Raw genomic sequence first — 12,679 nt, 5'->3', positions numbered from 1 at the left:
CCCCCCCCCCTCATCACCTCCTAGCGCATACACACTAAATTGTAAATAAAGAATAAATAAATATTTTTATTTAATTTGTTCATTTCCTTCATTCCGAGACAAGGGAAAGCGGGTGAGCAGTTCGGCGACGTGTGGTGCTGCAGCTGGTGACGACTCGATGACTCCTACAAACAGGACAAACTAACAATTTGACAATATTTACTGTCTTGTGTAAACTACCTCTCGGTTTAGTTAACGTGCACTAACCTGTAAGTAAATATGTATTTTGAAGTGACCTACACGTTTTTAGGTCTACCAGTTTGCAAAAAATTCTTTCGAGAGTCGTCAATGTTGCAGCTCCAATTTATTGATTTGTAACTCATCACCTGAACTCTGACAATAACTACTTACTATTTAAACAGATTTTTGTGCTTTATGAAAATGGCAACATAACATTGTGCAGGCGGCGAGCTGACGCACATTGCTCTCTCATTGGTCAAATTCATGTCGAGATGACGTCATTAGTTCAGTTTCCGCCTGCGACAAGATCCTCGTGGACTGTACGAAAATATACATATACGTTAAATTAAAATTATACTACATTTTAATTTAAAAACGCGTTTCTCCTTTTTTTTCCTATAGTGGCATATTACAGCGATAAAATAAATTATAAAGTTATCTCATCGTCGTTCAACAGAACAAGTAACCGGCTCCAAATCACACCAACAGTTAATCTTACAAATCAGTTTATTGAATAAACTAGCTGTCTCCCGTGTCTGCGTCCGGGCACATTATAAAAAGTTAAAATAGTAGCCTGCGTGGTCTTCCACACTGTTCTATAACCACGCCAAATTTCAGCGAGAATCATTTGTCCAATGAGAGAAATTGAGAATCATGTGTCCGGCTCTCTCTCTCTCTCTCTCTCGCTCTCGCTCTCACACCGCCTGAATACTAGTTCAGCGCCGATCATTTCACTTTAATGTACGACAGTTTTGGTAAAATTCAAACATATAAAGTTTTCGATTCACATTTGTGGAATTAAAGGAGTTATCGACTATAAAAATATAATCTTTATATTAAGTCTCGGGAAAGTTTCGGCGTCCCATGCAAAGTACGGTGGAGCGGCCGGGCAGCACGAGGCAGCACGAGGGGGCGCGCCGCCCGCCTCTACATGCCGTCGTTCCTGCAACACAAACGCACGCGCTGCTACATCTTGCATTCACAAAGCGACCCACCATCACAGCGATGCTCGAGAATTTTTGAAAAAAAAATAACCAATATAGCAACAAACGTGGTCATTTTCGTTCCATAAGGGCATTTACCCGCACGAGGAGGAAACGAGGAAGGAAGTACCTCGGCATGGCGCACATCTCGCAGGCGCGCAGCTCGGGCGCGTTGTGGTAGGTGCAGAGCGCGCAGGTCCAGGGTGCGAGCGTCGCCTCACCCTCACCCTCGCCCTCCGCCGCCGCGCGCGCCAGCTGCAGCAGCGTGCCGGCCTGCGGGCCCGCGCGCCACCGCTCCGCCGCCGCGCCGTCCTGCGCCCGCACCGCCTCCACCAGCGGCGCCACGCACGACAGCGACAGCGGCAGCGCCTCGTTCGTGCACAGGAACAGCAGCACGTGCAGCTCCGACATCGCCTGCACACCCACAATGCCACAATCCCACACAATATGCTCTCTGTCTTTGTCCTTGTCTCTCACTCGCAAACTTGACGGTGCGATCCTATCCTACCTCGAGGAAGGAGGGCGCGGCCTCGATGTGGCGGTGCAGGTCGCGCAGGGAGTGCAGCGCGGCGGGCGGGGCGGGCGCGGCGGGCGGGGCGGCGGGCTGGCGCGCCACGCCCACCGGCACGTCCACCAGCAGGTAGGCGACGGGCACGCGGCGCGCGGACACGCCCACCTCGTTGCCGTACGCGTCGCGCTCCTGAGACCGCATCATCGACAAGTCACACAATGATTAAGCCAGTATGTCGCGGCACAAGGAGCGGACGCGGACGACGCACCTTGTAGTAGACGTCGGGCACGTAGTGTTGGGCGCTGCAGTCGCGGATGTAGCCCAGCTCGGGCGCGTCGCGCGTCGGCAGCAGGATGCCGTCCCGCACCAGCGCCTGGCACTGCCCCGACACCTGGTACCCCTCCAGGTGCACCTGCTTCTCGCTGTCGCCTGCGCACATCCCCACATGTTACCAGCTGTCGAGTGTCGAGTACAGATGGGCAGATGTACAGCAATGCAGAAGAGGTCACCTGTGACGCAGACGGTGACGAACTTGGAGCCGAAGTACCCGGAGGAGGCGTGCCGGCACGCGTTGGGATGCAGGTTCTGGAAGTGGCCCGCAGTGATGCACTCCTGCGCGGACAGGAAGTGCGTGTCCACGCCCCTGCCGACATCACCAGCGCACCTTGCTCAGTCCGCTCACCGCTCTTACGTATTTTTGTTACCGCGTTACGATATATATTAGAAAATGTAATAAATACTATTGTCAAATTGTTTTTATTGTATTCAAGATTAACCGTAAGAAAGACGTTCAGTTGGCACACAGCTACACGACTGCTGCACGAAAGAGGGGAGAGAGAAATGACCTGAGATGGCGCACGGTGCCGGCGGCCAGGTCCTCGGGCAGCAGGTCGGTGAAGATCCAGCCGAGGCGGCGCAGGCCGAGCCGGGCCGCCAGGTCTGCCAGCAGCGCGGCGTGCGGCTCCTCGCCCACCACGATGCTGTCGCGCCCGCTCTCCTGCGGCGGCTCCCACACCGCAGTGACGCGCGCGCGTATACCTGCGCGACACATCCCCACCCATCACATATTTCAAACAATTCAAGAACAACTGTTCGCTCACAATAACCGATATACACTTGTTCATTGTCGGCATACCGAGCGGCACGTCGGGGTGGCGCTCGTAGCGGCCGTAGAGGAAGGCGAGGCGCTGGTGTCCGGTGGCGCGCCAGTAAGCCAGCAGGCGCTCCACCAGGGCGGGGCGCTGGAAGAGCACGTTGTCCACGTGCCGGTAGGGCTGGCGGTTGAGCGTGACGGCGCCGGGCTGGCAGGCGGAGCAGATGCCGCGCGGCCAGGGCGGGTGCTCCTTGCAGCCTGCGCGCACGCCCCGCACACTTACTCATTGCAGCTTTATTAAATAACACTACGACATTTACATAAAGACCGATTGCCAAACCTGGTTTGATTTTGCACGAAAGTTCATCCAAAGAAATGAATTTTCCCGATGTGATCTTGCGCAGGTAGGCGTGGAAGGACATGTGCTTGATGTTGTGCTCCCGCAGGTAGCCCTCGTCCCAGGGCTCCAGCGGCGAGCAGTGTACGCAGCACCCCTTCGAGTTGTGCCGACATCTGCGCAAACAATAACACCAAGCAAGCATTCATGTACAAATTCAAAGAGGAGAAACATTCATCAAATATTGATTTTTATATTTAAATCTTACTAATATTATAAAAGCAAATGTGTACATGAATGGATATTTGTTAAATGGTATCTAGAAAACAACTCCTTGGATCTCAATTAAATTTGGTATAGATTTAGAACATAGTCTGGAAGAACACATAGGCTACTAATTGCATTTCTTTAACTCCGTGCGGACGGAGACGCGGTCGACAGCTACAATTAAATAAATATTAATAGGAAGTTTACATTACTGTAAAATACTTCTACTGTAAATTTCTATAAAAGAATAACGGATTGTGGAGCAGTCCTAAATAATAGAGTACAGTTACACAAAACTCTTAGTAATGCAATGCGTACTGTGACAACAAGTCATTTTCCCACACAAAATAACCAAATGGATACATGTTAGTAATATTACAAATGCAAATGTTTGGATTCAGCGGAAATTTGGTATTCATGTGAAAAAAGACTGGAAGAACACATAAGCTGCTAGTTAACCTTTTTTAATAGCAGGCAGATAGTCTAGTTATCAAATAAAATGTTGAAACTTACAATTTGTCATCTCGCTCTCTCTGGATGGCACCCGAAAGTTTGTACAGCTCCAAATCCACTTCATCCTCTTCAGGCTTGAGGACGGTCACAGGCGCACTTGAGGCGGAGGGACCCGCGCCCACCGGCTCCCCTGATGGCTTGTTGTTATCCTACACAACTTATTTAAATCAACACATGACTAATAAGATTAAGATTTAAAAGGCAGTTTGCATATTTCTTTGTGAAGGCTTGTATAGGCCATAACCCGGTGGTTTGCACATTTCTGACAGGAATAATATAAGTAATAGAAGTCAGAGGTTCTCTTCCAACTTCTACACCAACTAACCACCCTAGCCTAGAGTGGATTAATTCACTTGAAAAAAAAGTTTGAATTTCTAAGTTATGTGCAGGTGAATAGAAATGTTATAAGTTCTGAAAAAAAAGCATACCTCTGCACTTGTGGATGGCTGGTCAAATAACACTGCACCATTCACCGGGTTTAGGTACAACATGTCGCCGTGCTGTAAGCCATATTCACGAAGTTGATGCGATTTGCTAGAAATAATCTCCTCTTTGCGCTGGCGGTCGCGGTACAGGGAAAATCCATAGGTATTAAGGCGTAAGATTTCATAGACTCGTTCATATAACCGCGACGTAACATCTGTGTCCAGCACCTCAATGCGCGAGGTGCCTTCCGGCGACTGGACTCGCAGCGTCTGAAAATCACAATACAACGTAAGCATCGTCAGCTTGACCAGAAATGATTACGGTCTCGGTTTCAGTCTGTACCGACTTAAACTGCTGAGTCACTGAGGAAACAAAATCAAATTACTGTCACAAGAAAATCTTTTTCTTAAGAATTTCTACCAAAAATACAATCATTACCTATTCGACGTAAATTTAAAATTATAAAACAATTTTCAAAATTCTTATTAGATTGGCGACACCACAATTTTTATATAATAAGTTATATGGGTATGTTATGTGATTGAAGTATTGAACAACAAACCAATATTAATTGATTTGATTTAAATAACTAATTACCATCTTTTTAGATCCTGACATTCTATTTAGTAAATTACTATACATACACCACAGCAATACAAACTAAACTGACATCTGACATATATTATTATTATGGTGTTGATGACAATGACTTGACAATGACATGACTTAACAAAATCCAGTCAATTATACGTTCATAATTTATGGTTTTTTTCACTTAAAAGATTATTTCTGTACAATAACGTAAAATTAATAACATATTAGGTTTTAGAAATGATAATACAGAAGCATTTTTTTTGAATTAGGTATGACTTTTACGTCAACTATGATCGCAAACTTAATGAGTTTACAAAAACAACATACAATATCTAAATCACTTAAAGTTATATATTTAAAAAGAATAGATACGATAGTAAAACCAATTATTAATTAGAAAAATAATTAACTTTAATAAGGATGTAATAAATTTCTATTAATTTATAAAACGAAATGTCTGGAATGACAGCAAAATAACAATGTGTCAATGTCAAACTAGCTGAATATCAAAAACGCTTTTTTATAGATAGTTTTAGAACTATGAATGACTAAAAAAATGAAAGGAATAGAAATATAAGCTATTTTTATTTCTGTAGTTCGGCAGCGGTTTTCTTTGCGTGGGAATTTCGAATTCAAACCTCGGTACTACTCCTTTCTTCGCGTAGTCAGGTAAGAATATTTCTATAAAAAATGTTTAATATATTTTCTAGAAGAGCGTTCTAAAATAAAATATAAATCAATCTAATATAAAATGAAATAAATTAAAGAATCTTAGTGTGAAATGAAGTGTATAGTTCGATTAAGTTATAAAATTGTGTGCGTCAAGCAGCAATAGGGTGGATCTAGCTAGCGATGACGGTGTTAAAGGGTGGTGGCTTAGGCGTAGTGATAGTAATATGGTGGCCGGCGGAGCACTGCACAGTGCCTCGAATCGTCGAATGCATCTTTTGGTTATTGTAGAAAATATGTACCTATGACATTCATTCAATTTCAATATGCACCTGAAATAGAGCTAAACACATACAAAATCAAAACTGTGTCAGTTATATAAATTCCGAGCAATATTATAACATTTAATGGCGCATGAAAAAGTGGCGCATAGTGAATTTAAATTTAATTGTTAATGTTAATTGTTTTGAATTGCCACTTGTAAATTATAATACTATTATTATTTTGTCAATATTTTAGTCAGTGATGGTTTATTTTCATATCAATTGTATATTGTGTGTTGAATATTGTATTTCCTAAAGCACACTATGTTAACAAATTAAATTGGGTGCAAGGGTTTGTGTAGGTGCAATGTTGAATCACAACTAGCTTCAATGTTTTCTCACATTTATCAATCCAAGTGCTCACTTGTTATTTGTCCCTTGTTCATATGATAACAAATTTCACTTCCACTGTGCAATCTCTTATTTTTTTTGCTTTTACTTCAATATATATCTTAACATAGGCATTAGAATAACACTATTTATAAATGTTAAAATTAAAGTCAGTTTGACTGCGCTATGTATTGTATTGAGAAAAATATTTTGTAAAATACTACCTGTCGCCAGCGACCCAGTCTGTACGGAATTAAAAAAAAAACTTAAAGTGGCCTATGTGTTCTTCCCCACTTTGCTCTACATCTATGCCAAATTTCAGCAAGATCCTTTTAGCTGTTCCGGATATACCTACAAACAAACATCCATCTGTCCATTCATCCTTCTGTGTGAACATTATAATATTAGGAGGACATCATGTCTTCAAAATGTTACTTAAAGGTTTTTGTTGTATTATTGTCCAATCTTTCCAAAAAAATTTGTGTTTAAAATATCAAGCTGTCCATCCTTTTCATATGAAAAGATTCATTGATAATGATTTTTTTTTTTGTAGTTACAGAATTGTTGTAAATAGTTGATAGAAACATCACAAGTAGTAACAAGTATGGCAGCCGAGGGGGAAGGTTCGCCTGTCGAACTTTATGTGTACGACCTGACTCACGGCCTGGCTGCGCTGCTCTCTCCTTCTATTCTAGGTCACACTCTTACTCTTGTTTACCTATTTGCCCTCCAAATACGATGTATTTTTACTATAAACTAGCTCTTGCTCGCGACTTCGTCAGCGTGAGATAAATAAAAAAATTAAAAAATGTACTTAAATACATTAAGTATGCGACAATTGATATTTTTCTATATTACATTAAGATGGTTATATTTTATTAATAACTGTATAGATATGTTAGGTCTTATTGTTATGTTATGGCGGGCTCGGGTTACGCAGGTGCGGCACGCGGCACGCGGCACGCGGCAGACGGCGCGCGCCCGCGACACATCGCCGCTCTAGCTTTGTGCCACTTTTCCTGTTCTGTTTTTATCCAATGCTAATTTTACACAGTTTATTTCTTTCTATACGCAGTATGTTTACGAGCGATAACATTTTTAGTTGCATTACTACGTGCTTGCGCTCTACTTGAACCTTACTCTATCTCATAAATTAACATATGTATGAAGGAAAAGGAATTTCAAATTCATCACTTTTAAGTGATTTGATGAAACATTTTTATATGTCTATGATTCCGCGCATACAAAGTCGTGGGTAACAGCTAGTGCTAGTGCTACCTAGATAAAACATTACTGTTAATTAATTGATAAAGTAGAAAAAGGCGATGTAACAGTGGAGGCGTGTGTGGTGTGCAGGGCGGCAGGTGGCGGGCGTGTGGCACACGGCGGTGGTGGTCTTCGGGCGGGAGTACTTCTACGGCAGCGGCGGCATCACGCAGTGCGCGCCGGTCAGTCGCCTGCAGCGATCGCTCGCTCCTTAATTTGTTATTGAAAAATAATGAATGTTACAATGCAAACTACACTTCCATACGATTTGAAAAACTTTCAGGGAATTCAATAATATTAATATCGATAACCCCGTACAAGATAGAGCTTGGAAGTATTTAGGTAACTTTACTAGATTAGTGGCCTGCCATTAGTCTAATTCGACTATACATAACCAAATAGTTTTACGCACGTTCATCAGTTCGCGCATATATAAAGATCGCGGCATAAGTCACATGTTGTTTCGCTCTATTAGAAATTAAATTAATTTAACTTTTGAAATGAAATGTGAAATGCGACTTGCACGAGTACATTTATTTATATATATAGTTGTAGTGTAATGCGACGGACGATCATTAGGTATTGCGCGTTATTTATTTTCATACCGGATTCCAATCAAAACCCCAGTCTATAGACAATTGACAATCTATGATTCACGAATTGTATTGGAATGTGGTATATACTTTCATTTATTTATTAACAAATTAGAAACAGATAAAGAGCGATTTTAAGTTCGCAAGTAAAAGCCGTTTTCAATAATGTCATGGGTCATGCGACGGAATGCGGCGGAGCAGGGCGGCACGGAGCTGGGCGCGCCGCACCAGGTGTTGCGGCTGGGCAGCACGTTCGTGTCGCGGCCCGTGTTCGCCGACTACCTGCGCGGTCTGGCCGCCACGACCTACACGTCAGTACCTACCTACCTGCGTTGCCTGCCATTCTAACTATCTATTGACAAGTTCCTAAAAAATAATAGCATCGATAATAACGTTCCTTTTTAATCGCTTTTCTAAAAAAGCAAACAAAAATGGTCGTCGTGAGATAACCGTAGAATGTCTCTTATATCTCCATATGCTTCGGCTGACTTTTGCGTAATTTTGTAAATCTACAGTTCCTATAGAAACGGTAAAGGTTAATTGTGACGGGTGTGCGTGCTTGTGTGTGCAGCGGCGCGGCGTACCGGCTGCTGGAACACAACTGCAACCACTTCAGCGACGAGGTGGCGCAGTTCCTGTGCGACGCGCGCGTGCCCCAGCACATCGTCGCGCAGCCCGAGCGCGACCTGCCGCCCCCGCTGCGCTCCGCCCTCGCCGCGCTGCTGGAGCGCGCGCTGCCAGCCCCCGCCCCCGACACCTCCCCCGTCAGTACACGCACGTGTCTCGCTAGCGCTTACAAAAACTTTAAGTCTTTAAACTTAGAGTGCCGAAAAAGTTCAACACGAAGCTTTTAAACAGGTTTCGTAACATCATAACGAATAACAACCCTTGCAAAGCATGTTTAATATCAATGTTAGAAGCGAGCCTCGCGCCTCGGGAGGCGCACAGGTAGCAGAGTAAAGTTAGCGTCCTCCGTGTGTGCAGGCTGCGTATACGAACGGCGCGCGCGCCGGCCGCGAGGACAGCCCCGACTACCTCACGCTCAACAACCAGATCGAGGAGGCCAGGTGAGCAGCTGGCCTCGCACCTCACGCAGACGGCGACGTGTGCGCGAGGTGCGAGGTGCAAGGCGCGGTGTGTGCGCAGCGTGTGCGGGCGCGGCGCGGCGCTGGTGGCGGAGGCGGCGCGCGGGGCGGTGCGGGCGGCGGCGCTGTGGCGCGACATGCGGCGGCGCCTCCCTCCCCCGCCACCGCCTCCGCCCCCGCCGGGACCCTTCTGACGCACAGTTTCTATTCCTCTCATTTTTTTGTCAATAATAAATATTATTAATCTATTATTACGAGTTTATTGTGAGTGAGTGCCGAGTGCCGAGTGCCGAGTGTTTACATTGACCCCATGTTTATGTTACATCGTCTCGGCGCACTAACCTATCTGGCTCATCGGGATAAAGCTGGCTGGACCGCGATTAGTCACGCTTAAAGTATAGGCTTAAGAAAATATTTTTTTCTAGGAATATAAAAGTATTTTTTGTCGCGTTTTTCGAGCAATGAATTTGAAAGTAATTTACCTCTCCTCATACCTGCGGAGATCGTGTCGAGATACGAGAACAGTACGATAGTACCGAGTACAACAGTTCGGAGAAAATAAAAAAGTTGTAAGATATGATAAGATATGACATTTAGTTGGTAGTAAAAGGTGGTGTAATGTAGTAAGTGATGGGCAAATGATGTACGGTGCGTGCGGTGCGTGCGGTGCGCGCGGTGCGTGGCGCGCGGCGCGATGTCGGCAGGCTGCAGTCGCACCAGCTGGAGCAGCGGCGCTCCACGCTCGCCGAGAAGCTGGCCCGCACGCAGCGCCGCCAGGAGCGCCGCCAGGACCGCCGTCAGGACCGCCGCGCTCGTCCCCACCACCACCACCACCACCAGGGTCAGTCTCTGTACATTTACCTACTTACTATACTTAACATAACAAAAGGTCACCTTACACATTGTAATATCATTTAGGTGCGCTGCGGCGATGGATACAAATTATTGTGAGCACACTGTCTAGTATTTTTTCCTAATTTTCTTACCTCGATCTGACCCGACTGTCTGCTAACACGCAATATGTCGCCGTCCGACAGGGAATGCTGCTGTTTTCTATTGACGAAATAATTCTTTTGAATTGTTTAGTAAAATCATTTTATGTTTCTATCTTTTGACATTATTAGTTGGAACTTTGGCGCGAATGGCGCGCTTTCGTTACCAAGTCAAGTGTCAGAATTATTAGTGGGGGGACATAAACGCCGACATTTTAGTAAGGCTAGTGTTGCGCCAGTACACCGGCACAGTGTCGGGTTTTCTTCCTAACACTATATTTATATATATTATATATCTGACTGAAACTATATTTCGATATATCAGCGCGTCAGATGTATATGACATGTCAGCGCGTTTGGAAATAGGCGAAGGTTGGCTCAATTATATTTAAATAAAGGCACTAAATTTCTCCCGCCGTTTATTTTACCTTATCTTGTATTATCGAAGTGTTTAAATTACTAACAAATTGACCAATCGGCGACTTTTTGTAGCTTTGTAAGTTTGGTAAAAGCGATGTACGCATACCGAGCGAGTTGAACGACACTCAAGTGGTGTGTGCCGGCCTTTGAGCGCTCTCTATGGAATCCGAAAAAGCGCGGGGAGGTGCTGTCATTGTTGAAATGGACAAGTTCAAAAGCCGAAATTTAGTAAAATAATTTGGATAAGTGAGAGGTTATGAAAAGTGAGGAGAGGCATGAGCGTAGTTGGCGCAGCGCCAGCGCGGGTCGAGTGCGGGGCGAGCGCGCACGGAGCGGTGTCCGCATGCCCCGCCGGAGCCCGCCGCGGCCGCCACGCGACTCGCACGCCGCCGACGACCGATATACTCGGCATCGTTTGCGATCATTTGCACCTCGAAATAGACCTGCGGCGGCGCTAGTGCACGTCTCCGCGCCGGAACATAACCTGCTACATCTATCGCCTTCAACTCAACGCGTGCGCCTGTGATTTTCTTACAATTCTGAGTATGATTTACCAAGTTTTGTAGAAACACTAACGGTTTCAATAAACTTTACTGTGGTCCGAGCGATAATCTGTCTGTCTCATCGTTCGGTCATCAATCTTAAAATAAACGCGGCGGCGAGGCAAATGCGAGGCGGGCGGTGCGGCGGACGCGGCGTGGTGGTGCTCGCAAGCTACAGAAAACAAACGCAACGAGATCGACTACTTGTGCTTTTATAATCTTGTAGTTTTGTGTTGTAAAAATATTTTTATTCTGCACGGTTTCAAGAGATTTTATATTTGAGTGAGTAGCTTTCGTGTTTTTAAATACCTATATGTACACTATATAAGAATGCAATTTGTGCTTTTACACCTAAATCTACCAATTTTGATTAGGTGCTGTAATTGTGATATTAGTTCGATGATGTGCGTCTTCCGTAGCTATTCAACACCTCTCGTCTCTTGTTGCTTACTTTTGTATCGTGTTGCATGACGCGCCGCACACCGCCCCCGCACACCGCCCCCGCCCCCGCCCCCGAAGATTATAATGAGCAAAATTACTATCGTATTTAAGCATTATTAAGGTGGTTGTTTGAGACATTATCGCACTGGTATAATATTCGTAACCGTCAACAACAATGTACCGTAACACGCAATAATATGATGTTATAGACCGGAATATGTTGTCGCAGACATATCTCAAGTGCTCTGTATGCGTTTCAGAGATGGCTGAATGTTTAGAGCGGCAGGAGGCTGCGGGGCCCAGCTCGAGGCCGCCCGGCGCCGCGCCCGACGCTCTCGAGGAGCCCGAGCAACCGGAGCGCACGCCGCGGGACCCGCCTATCCTCTACCGTGACATCGACGTGAGTACTGCTGCACGATGCGCTCGGCGCACGCAATGCACACAGCGCACACAATGCACACAGCGCACACAATGCACACAGCGCACACAATGCACACAGCGCACACAATGCACACAGCGCACACAATGCACACAGCGCATACAATGCACACAGCGCACAACACGTGGACCATCATCGTAAACACGATACGATCACAATAACAAATAAATAAAACTGTGGCAGGCGGCGGCGGAGTTCGCAGGGCTGACGCGGGCGCTGGAGGCGGCGGGGCTGGAGCTGTCGGTGGAGGAGCGGCAGAGCCTGGACGAGCTGCGTCAGTACCTGGTGCTGGGCGAGGGAAGCTGGGTGCTCGGTGACGACTTCCTCGCCTTCATCGGTGAGCGCCGCCACCTCGCCTCTCACCTGTCCACTCCGCCGGATAACTTGTGTTGCAAATAACTTGTACGTGCAGGACGCGTGCTGTCGGAGGGTGGTGAGGGGGCTGCGGGGGGCAAGGCGGGCGGCGCGGCGCGGCGAGCGGTGGTGCGCTGTCTGGCGGCGGCGGCGCTGCGCGACGACGTCTCGCTGCTGCTGCACCAGGACCGGCGCCATCACGCGCTGCTGGCCTACGCCCATCGCGTCGACCTCCTGCCACCGCCGGAGCAGCACGCTCTCGCCCTCTTCGTGAGTGCCCCG

The 12,679-nt window shown here is 46.3% G+C and overlaps 2 protein-coding genes across 2 annotated transcripts in view; one reads left to right on the top strand and one right to left on the bottom strand.

Annotated features, from left to right (window-relative positions):
* Positions 1-708: 708 nt before the first annotated feature.
* Npl4 (nuclear protein localization 4) lies at positions 709-5,047 on the bottom strand. Its single transcript, XM_013317018.1, has 11 exons — positions 4,947-5,047; positions 4,352-4,618; positions 3,924-4,072; positions 3,147-3,319; positions 2,849-3,064; positions 2,559-2,751; positions 2,223-2,356; positions 1,982-2,142; positions 1,711-1,902; positions 1,333-1,616; positions 709-1,162 (listed from the first exon to the last, which is right to left on the bottom strand). Exons 1-11 carry the CDS (start codon positions 4,989-4,991, stop codon positions 1,147-1,149), a joined length of 1,830 nt encoding a protein of 609 aa, XP_013172472.1. The 5' UTR covers positions 4,992-5,047; the 3' UTR covers positions 709-1,146.
* A 391-nt stretch (positions 5,048-5,438) lies between these two features.
* LOC106120997 (uncharacterized) overlaps positions 5,439-12,679 on the top strand; it is a 17,140-nt gene continuing 9,899 nt past the window's right edge. Inside the window, exons 1-10 of the mRNA XM_013316469.1 lie at positions 5,439-5,612; positions 6,819-6,960; positions 7,622-7,713; positions 8,326-8,435; positions 8,696-8,888; positions 9,109-9,191; positions 9,914-10,050; positions 11,865-12,004; positions 12,227-12,380; positions 12,456-12,667. Of these exons, the coding sequence (XP_013171923.1) occupies positions 6,870-6,960; positions 7,622-7,713; positions 8,326-8,435; positions 8,696-8,888; positions 9,109-9,191; positions 9,914-10,050; positions 11,865-12,004; positions 12,227-12,380; positions 12,456-12,667 (1,212 nt within the window). The 5' untranslated portion in view covers positions 5,439-5,612; positions 6,819-6,869. The remainder of the gene's footprint in view (positions 5,613-6,818; positions 6,961-7,621; positions 7,714-8,325; positions 8,436-8,695; positions 8,889-9,108; positions 9,192-9,913; positions 10,051-11,864; positions 12,005-12,226; positions 12,381-12,455; positions 12,668-12,679) is intronic.

The sequence above is a fragment of the Papilio xuthus genome, unplaced genomic scaffold (assembly GCF_000836235.2).
Source record: "Papilio xuthus unplaced genomic scaffold, Pxut_1.1 DF826945.1, whole genome shotgun sequence".
In the NCBI taxonomy this organism is placed as follows: domain Eukaryota; kingdom Metazoa; phylum Arthropoda; class Insecta; order Lepidoptera; family Papilionidae; genus Papilio; species Papilio xuthus.
Note: the sequence above shows the minus strand (reverse complement) of the source record. Positions and strands in the feature narration are given on the sequence as shown.

Coding starts and splice junctions, on each gene's coding strand:
- Npl4 (XM_013317018.1), bottom strand. CDS start 4,991: ATGTATAGTAATTTACTAAATAGAATGTCAGGATCTAAAAAGATG. Junction 4,073..4,351: donor AGCCATCCACAAGTGCAGAG/GTATGCTTTTTT, acceptor TAAGTTGTGTAG/GATAACAACAAGCCATCAGG. Junction 1,617..1,710: donor CCGCGCCCTCCTTCCTCGAG/GTAGGATAGGAT, acceptor GTGGGTGTGCAG/GCGATGTCGGAGCTGCACGT.